This window comes from Nematostella vectensis, chromosome 6, assembly GCF_932526225.1.
Source record: "Nematostella vectensis chromosome 6, jaNemVect1.1, whole genome shotgun sequence".
Taxonomy (NCBI): Eukaryota; Metazoa; Cnidaria; class Anthozoa; order Actiniaria; family Edwardsiidae; genus Nematostella; species Nematostella vectensis.
The window spans coordinates 7,223,546-7,231,887 of NC_064039.1; the positions used below are offsets into that span (position 1 = coordinate 7,223,546).

The following is an 8,342-nucleotide window of genomic DNA, read 5'->3' on the forward strand; positions in this document are numbered from 1 at the left end:
ATGTAAAAATCTTTGGGGGGAGGGGCGAAATCCGAAAAAGAGGAAACAATTTTTCGTAGGAGGGGGGGGGGGGGGGGGTAGTGAGTTTTCTGATAAAAAAAAACCGACAGAACAAAATCTCTAGGGGACGTTTATTATCGGATTTGAATACAAAAAGGTCTGACTTAAAGGGGCAGTCGCACGTTCGTTTCAAAGTGAAAATACACCGTGGAATCGTCATTTCCTGAGAGCGAAATAGACGGCTGAAAGATTATGTAGACGTGAAATACGATTGCATCGCGCCGAATATTCTCACAAGAATACAATCAAACAGCTTTTAGATAGTGTCCAGTAGTTTTTCTTTGTGCTGGATTGGTAACGGTAGCATTCTTGAAAAATACTGCTCCCGGTGCGACTGCCCCTTTAAAGATTAATGACATACCAAAGTTATATTTTATGCCTTTTTATCTATTTCGCTTATGCGTCTACAAATAGCACGTGGATTGCGAACCGAAAGTGGACTTTCGGCCGTTGTGGAGGGGAAGGGGGATGCGTTCGCACCCCCTGCAACCAACCTGGGTACGGGCTTGTACAAAAATCAAGTGATTTATTGTAAAGCCCTTACCTTTATTTCATAACACATTCAGCGTAGAAGCATGTGGTTCACATTTAAATCTTTCAAATAAAGTTCAGATTGGACAAACTTGCTGGATTGTTTCAATTGCCAGAGGGTGCACCCTCTATGAGGGAATTTCATTCACACATCCATAGAATTGCCTGTTGTGCCTTGATTATTGCCCATTATTACCAGATGACCAAGGTGTGTTACCGGCACAGGGTGTCAGTTCTAGTCAGGGTAACAAGGGCATGGTGGGTATAGAGTCTCATTATGTTGGTGTTAATTGGGGGTGGCAGGACAAGTATCAATGTCATATTCAAGAAGAATGGGGAGTAGCGGGTACCACTGCGATGGGGTCTGCATAGGAATCATCCACAGGCTCTGTTTTAAAGTTGATATTCCAGTGAGGAGAAGATGAGTCACCATTCAGCTCGCCAGCACCTGTAGAAAGGTGATACTGTGTGTTTTAGTGCGCCGCAAGCTCGGTGGCCACCAGTAAATAGTTTTAATAGAAAAAATCAGCCAATTAATATGCCAGAATCACAGCTTTGATCGACACTAACTTCTTAATAAGGATAATTCTATCGTACTCTGTTGCACTAAAGAATTTGTTTACCTTGCTGGAGAAGTTAAGGTCAATTCAATGAGATACGTTTCTCGCATTTTCGTAAATACTTTCCATTAACTATCAGGGCTGCCACGTTATCATGTGACACTCTGTAATGCTATATTATTACTCCATAAACTTACCATTTCCATCACCGAGGATGCCACAAGGACTGCAAGAGAACATCACATGGATCAGCATAAACAGCAGTTCAAGAAAAGTGTTAAACAATCACAATGTATCAAAAGTTAATGAAGCTTTGCAGCCTGACACAGCTGACTGTTACAACTGAAACTGAACTCTAAGCAACTCTTTGCGCCAAATCCAGTACAAATTAGCGCTCCACCCACAAATAAAAGAAAGTGTCAAAACAATGTAATTTTTTTTGCCCTGGTGGTAATGGTATGGCCCATCGACAAGGCAGCAGTACGTTTTTAAAAAAAAACTTGTTATTTTTAAAGGGTATCTGATTCTAAAATGACTGATAAAAAACTAACTAAACAGATCTATAACCATTTCCAGTTTGCAAATATTGCATTTAAAAAATGTTGCCATAGTGATGGATAAAACAGGATAGGGCTGCATGTTGCTATAGCGATGGATAAAACAGGATAGGGCTGCATGTTGCTATAGTGATGGATAAAACAGGATAGGGCTGCATGTTGCTATAGTGATGGATAAAACAGGATAGGGCTGCATGTTGCTATAGTGATGGATAAAACAGGATAAGGCTGCATGTTGCTATAGTGATGGATAAAACAGGATAGGGCTGCATGTTGCTATAGTGATTGATAAAACAGGATAGGGCTGCATGTTGCCATAGTGATGGATAAAACAGGATAGGGCTGCATGTTGCCATAGTGATGGATAAAACAGGATAGGCTGCATGTTGCTATAGTGATGGATAAAACAGGATAGGGGCTGCATGTTGCTATAGTGATGAATAAAACAGGGTAGGGCTGCATGTTGCCATAGTGATGGATAAAACAGGATAGGGGTGTGGCTGGTAATCAAAGGCATAGCCCTTTTAAAATATCTGTATTTTGGATAAAATAAGTAATAATTTACCAGCACAATATATTTATCAGCTTAAAATCACTTAGAAAGGGAGGAGGGGGCAGGGATGGGTGAATAACAGATAAAAGACAAACACAGATCCAGACCTATTTACACCTGTTGACGTAAACAGACATACTCACGTAAACAGATGTGCTCAGTATGAGCTTTATTCTGTTAATTGGGGCGACGGCGTTCAGTGTTTTTTTTTGTGAACAGGTCAGAATTTTTTCTGGACCTGAAACACTTAAGATACACTTACCTCATGGTTGAGAAATCAGAACTTTGCTCCCCCTGTAAATAAGCACAAAATAATTAGTGGTGTATAACCAATATAAAAAGATGGGGACAGGGTCTGGTGGATTAGGATGATTTGGATGGCAATTCGGTTTTCAAGGAGTTATGGAACGGGAATATTGTACATCAAACAAAATGTTTTTTAACGTATACTACCATTGAATATGTCCTGTACAGTGTAGAAGAATATTTCACTTCGGTAGTATCATCTTCCATTTTACTAAATAAAAAAAAAACATAATTATTTTTATCACCATTATCATTATCCTTAGCACCACTATCACCACAATATCATCATCATCACCATCACCATTCATCTTCATCTTCAATGGCAATTTATGTTCTTTTTATTTTGAAATTTTGAAATTTATTTTAAGATTAATTCATTCTTCCCAATAAAACAAATACTCACACATTTGTTAGAGAATCCATGTTTCCGTTAAGAGCAAGATTAGATCTTGAGGAGGGGTCCTGCAAGTAAAATAAAAAGAAGATAATAAAAGTTATCATAATAAATTTCTACTGCATACAATCTTCTACTACTCCCATATAAGATACTCACGGTGATGAGTAGGTAGTCATGGATAAGTTGGCGATCTTCCTGCTGTAGTCGCAAGGCATAGTCCTGAACACTGCTGATCCAGTATTTCTGAAGGGCAGCTGTTCCACCCAGTCCAATCTCATGCAGTGCACTCTCCATTACATCCTTAAAGACAACCACAGAAATAATCCTGACATGTAGAGCAAGTAAAGCTCCCATTTTTTACAGAAAAAAGCTCCCTAATTGTGAACTAGGTTTAATGATTTCATTTGTGCTTTACACTCTTTACAGGCTGATGTTGATCCTTTAATACAGACTATAAACTACTAATTCATCCACAACAACAGGGAATGCAGAGAGGGAGGGGCTGGGGGCAGCCCCAACACTTTTTGCAACAGAAACAAGCCAAATACTATGAATTATTCCATTTTTGTTTTTATCAATATGATATATTTTTCAATTGCCAGCCCCCCACTCTTCAAAATGCTCTGCGGTCACTGAACAAACACACAAACACAAAAACCCAGTTACTGTATAGAAGAACTACCATGAATACAATAAAAGAAACTAAAAGAATACAATAAAAGAAACTAAAAGAATACAATAAAAGAAACTAAAAGAATACAATAAAAGAAACTAAAAGAATACAATAAAAGAAACTAAAAGAATACAATAAAAGAAACTAAAAGAATACAATAAAAGAAACTAAAAGAATACAATAAAAGAAACTAAAAGAATACAGTAAAAGAAACTAAAAGAATACAATAAAAGAAACTAAAAGAATACAATAAAAGAAACTAAAAGAATACAATTAAAGAAACTAAAAGAATACAATAAAAGAAACTAAAAGAATACAATAAAAGAAACTAAAAGAATACAATTAAAGAAACTAAAAGAATACAATAAAAGAAACTAAAAGAATACAATTAAAGAAACTAAAAGAATACAATAAAAGAACTACCTTGAATAATCACACTTACAGGGAAACCAGTCCTGCCATTTGCAGCATAACTGTCAACATTTGATCTAAGCAGCTTACAGAATCTTGTGCTAAAGTCGTGCAAGATGTCTGTGAGGTTCTCTAGTGCTATCTCACTGGCCACTAGAGCAATGAAAAATATCATCAAATTTTCCAAGTAAATCATTAAAAGTGGTATGGCCATTATTCTAGTACATCTACAAAAATTGTGCTTCAAGCTACACTGAATGAATATCATTTTAAGAAATTTGGAATTTTGCATCAATGCTTTTAAGGATTCAAAAACTCAATTTTTAACTGTAAATTCCCTAATCTAATATATTTTTCATAGAGAATAGACTTACTCTCAAATCCTGAGTGAGCACAAATGGCAGCCACTGCTCTAAGAAGAAGTTGCCGAACAGATACACTGTCAAGATGTGGATATACAAGCTTATGGCTTGACCGAGTACTGTTGAAACAGGAACAAATTCATTCCCTCCAAAATACATTTAGCTTTCAAGGAAAATATGGGGGAACAATGGGGGAAAGACCAGAAGAACTTTGTTTACCTGGGAGATGTGTGAAGCCTGGCCATGAGGGTTGTTTGAGTCTGCGGTGTGACAATACCTTGAGTAGTACAGAACCGTTTGGGCTTTGGGGGATGAGGGGGGAGTAATAATGGCTCATGGAATTCTGACTTCTGAAAAAAAGGTGAAATGGGTGTTTCAGCGCAACTCACACAAAATATATATTTTTTCAAATAATCTCATTTCACATAAATTTAAGGTGTCATTACAATTTTAGCTTTTGCCCTAGCATAAATAAATAGAGATAACTAAAGTAAAACTCTTAGAGGTGTGCATTGGAGGTGGGAAAGGCAGCCTAAAATGCATTGTGACTTCTTATAGTATCTCTTTGCAGTGTGTCCATACACAGCTAGTGAGATGAGAACACCTACCACCATTAACATACTTTTTATCTCCTAATAACTCAAACTGATTTTGGTTTTCCCTGGAGTCACTGGGAATCAATAGTATGTTTATTCATGCTGTACCTGGGTGTACCAATCCCCTCTGTTCTAGTGTCGTTCGTTTCACTCCCCCTAGCACTGTGTTGTTTCAATAAAACATTGATTTTGTGTTGTCATCGCTTAATGTATTCCTCCCTCTTGTGTTAGTGCTGAACATTTTGTGCTAGCTTTCACTGCTGTAGGATCTTTTGTGTTCATTAAAGCGGCAATCACACTTGCGGTCAATTATGTAACAATATCCAATGTCATTTAACGAAAGACATGCAAAAATATTCCAAATTTGTTAAAACAGTTTGTCTATTGTAAGTTATTTTGAGCATTTGACTGATAATTTAGGGCAAATAGCACGATTTTATTAGATTCTTTTGTCTTTTTTCGTAGAGGTTTTCATCAGCCTGCTGGAAGTTAACACTATGTGCTTCACGCTTTAACCTGATGCTATTAACCTGATTATTAATCTTAATCTTGTGCTGGGACAATGCCCTACCTACCTCTCCGTACTGGTGCTGTGCCGCCATTAGCACTTGCCGCATGCGTCTCTTATGATGTTGTAACTCAATGGTATGAAGAACAAGATTTTGGGAGTGTTTATCAAGTGGTGGCTTCACAGAAGGCAAGAACTTGGCTGGCAGTCTAATACAAAGAACAAACAAAAAAACAACTTCAGGACTTGTTATAGCTACTAGCTGAAATGCCCTAGCCTCCATGATCGCCTATGATTTTTCATTGTTGGTCAAACTTATTGTGATTTTGATTCTTATTTCATTAATTTATAATTTTGAGTGAGTCCCATCACCCACACCAGGAAGAAGATAACTCGGACTCAAACTGAATTTGATTTCTAGCCAGGTTCTACTGACTAATCACAGGCCATCCACATACCTGTCAACTTTCCTGCATTAGGCAGGAGTCTTAAGATTTTGGACCACTTCTCCCACATAAGGCAGGAGTCTTAAGATTTTGGACCACTTCTCCCGCATTAGGCAGGAGTCTTAAGATTTTGGACCACTTCTACATTAGGCAGGAGCCTAAAAGTTTTGGACCACTTCTCCCACATTAGGCAGGAGTCTCAAGATTTTGGACCACTTACATTAGGCAGGAGCCTAAAGGTTTTGGACCTCTTCTCCCACATTAGGCAGGAGTCTTAAGATTTTGGACCACTTCTCCCACATTAGGCAGGAGTCTTAAGATTTTGGACCACTTCCTCCACATTAGGCAGGAGTCTTAAGATTTTGGACCACTTCTACATTAGGCAGGAGCCTAAAAGTTTTGGACCACTTCTCCCACATTAGGCAGGAGTCTCAAGATTTTGGACCACTTACATTAGGCAGGAGCCTAAAGGTTTTGGACCACTTCTCCCACATTAGGCAGGAGTCTTAAGATTTTGGACCACTTCTCCTGCGTTGAGCACCAAATCTCACGCTTTTTAGCGATTTTTATCGCTTCCGAAAAATTATTCTATAGAAAATCATCATTTTGCCTATTTTCTATTTAAATATTTGAAACAATAATTCCCTTGCGTAGCGCAATTTATTTTTTACACCCTCATGAGATCAATAAGTGGATTTGTTCGTGAGAACTTTCAGCAAACGCCTGCAAGGTTAAACCCACCCCCCTCCAAAAAAATGAGTATACCCCACCCCTCCCCCAAAAAATTCTCAAGCCTTGAGATTTTCAGTGGTTGACAGGTATGCACCCAAGTTCATTATTTGTTTTTACATAAGGTAGAGATGGTTCTGTACTAATTATACTTATTGAGTTCCCAGAATAATACGGTTTTGTTTATAGCGGAGGCCTATACCTAAGAAAGTGGTATATAAAAAAAATATGGTAGCAAATATTGGTAACCCATTGACTCAAGTTTTTTTGACGCGATGTCCGTCCGTCCGTTGCCTAAAAGCATCGTATAACAACCAAACTTGGCAGGTGTCATGTATGTGTCAAAGGAGAATCGTGTGGCGCTGAGATTTGGACTGGTTGGACTTCAACTATCTGTGAGGATGTCACCGTGATTTGATTGTGATAAAGCGGGAGGAAGTGTGTTTTTGAGGACGAAACGTGAGGTATGCCCAAAATTACTTTCCTACCTTTCACTTCGTTCGTTTAAAATTTCAAATTGTGAATTTTTAATCTTGAAAAAGGCGCTTTAATACGGCCAAAGAACAAGCAAAAAGTAAACATAAACACAACACTAGACAACACGCGTCTCCTCAACAAGTTTTTCACTAATTTTGTTTTTTCGCCCTATGTTTACCGTAAAATCAATAGGGACAAATAAAGAGCTTGGGCTACCTGTGGTATCATGAATAAAAGCAGCTAGCCCGACTTCACGCTACTTTAGCGTCTAGTTTACATTTAAAAGCCGGCAAAACAACACGAAAACCTGTCGTATGGCAATAAAACTTGGTATGGTTTGTTTTCTGTCCTATACTACTGATATATTGGTATAAACCCGGAAATTAAGAGTTTGATGCTACCGGGCACTTTAATGTTTTTAGTTGTTTCTTGCTGATAATTTTACTTACTCATCTTTGGGTGGATAAACGTCAGAAGAAGGTTGATGAAGTCGTGGTATTTCACAATCCACAGCTTTAGGCCTACTCGATTCTATCGGCGTTGTAAGAGCCTTGACTGAGGGTTCATCAATTTCGCCCCAATGAAGAACACAGCTCATTTCGGCCGCCATGACAGTTCAACTATCAATACCGCTGACTCGTACCACAGGGTCCCCAACAGTGGCAGGCTAACAATAACTCGGTCATTGAAATAGTGATGGAACTGATGTCCTTAGAGACTCAAGTGCCCAAAAGACCTCAATGTTTTTCACTGTACGTCATAGCGCACTGTGTGTGGCGTAACCATAAAAGACTTAGGTCTTAAGGGCTAGGAACCTGGTTATTGCCTCCCTATTAATGCCCGGGTGGCTCGGTAACTGTGTGTTGCACAGTTCGCTAGATAGTGGTGTTGGGGTCGAAATCTCCAGCCTAGCCGTAAAGCTTTAGCTGCCATACGGTGATTCAGCGCCACGTCTGGATGTATGGTCTCCCTTTTTTCACTTCGTTTTCAACCTACCTTTGAATCATGGCCGGAACAATCATATATATACATTTTACATTTTTTTTAAGCCACTCAGTATTCCAGCCTGATCAATATAGGATATATATTCCAGATGTTTCTTGAAGTCTAGATATTTTCATTCAGATATTTTCAAAGTCACCACAAACGATATGAATGCCGGGAAGAGGAAAGAGG

General features: G+C 38.5%; 1 protein-coding gene across 1 annotated transcript; it reads right to left on the minus strand.

Moving 5' to 3' along the window:
- Nucleotides 1–115: 115 nt before the first annotated feature.
- LOC5515013 (STAGA complex 65 subunit gamma) lies at nucleotides 116–7,813 on the minus strand. Its single transcript, XM_032384618.2, has 11 exons — nucleotides 7,616–7,813; nucleotides 5,582–5,723; nucleotides 4,630–4,760; nucleotides 4,423–4,529; nucleotides 4,080–4,201; nucleotides 3,121–3,264; nucleotides 2,971–3,029; nucleotides 2,715–2,778; nucleotides 2,524–2,555; nucleotides 1,349–1,377; nucleotides 116–1,039 (listed from the first exon to the last, which is right to left on the minus strand). Exons 1-11 carry the CDS (start codon nucleotides 7,774–7,776, stop codon nucleotides 915–917), a joined length of 1,116 nt encoding a protein of 371 aa, XP_032240509.2. The 5' UTR covers nucleotides 7,777–7,813; the 3' UTR covers nucleotides 116–914.
- Between the last annotated feature and the right edge of the window lie 529 nt (nucleotides 7,814–8,342).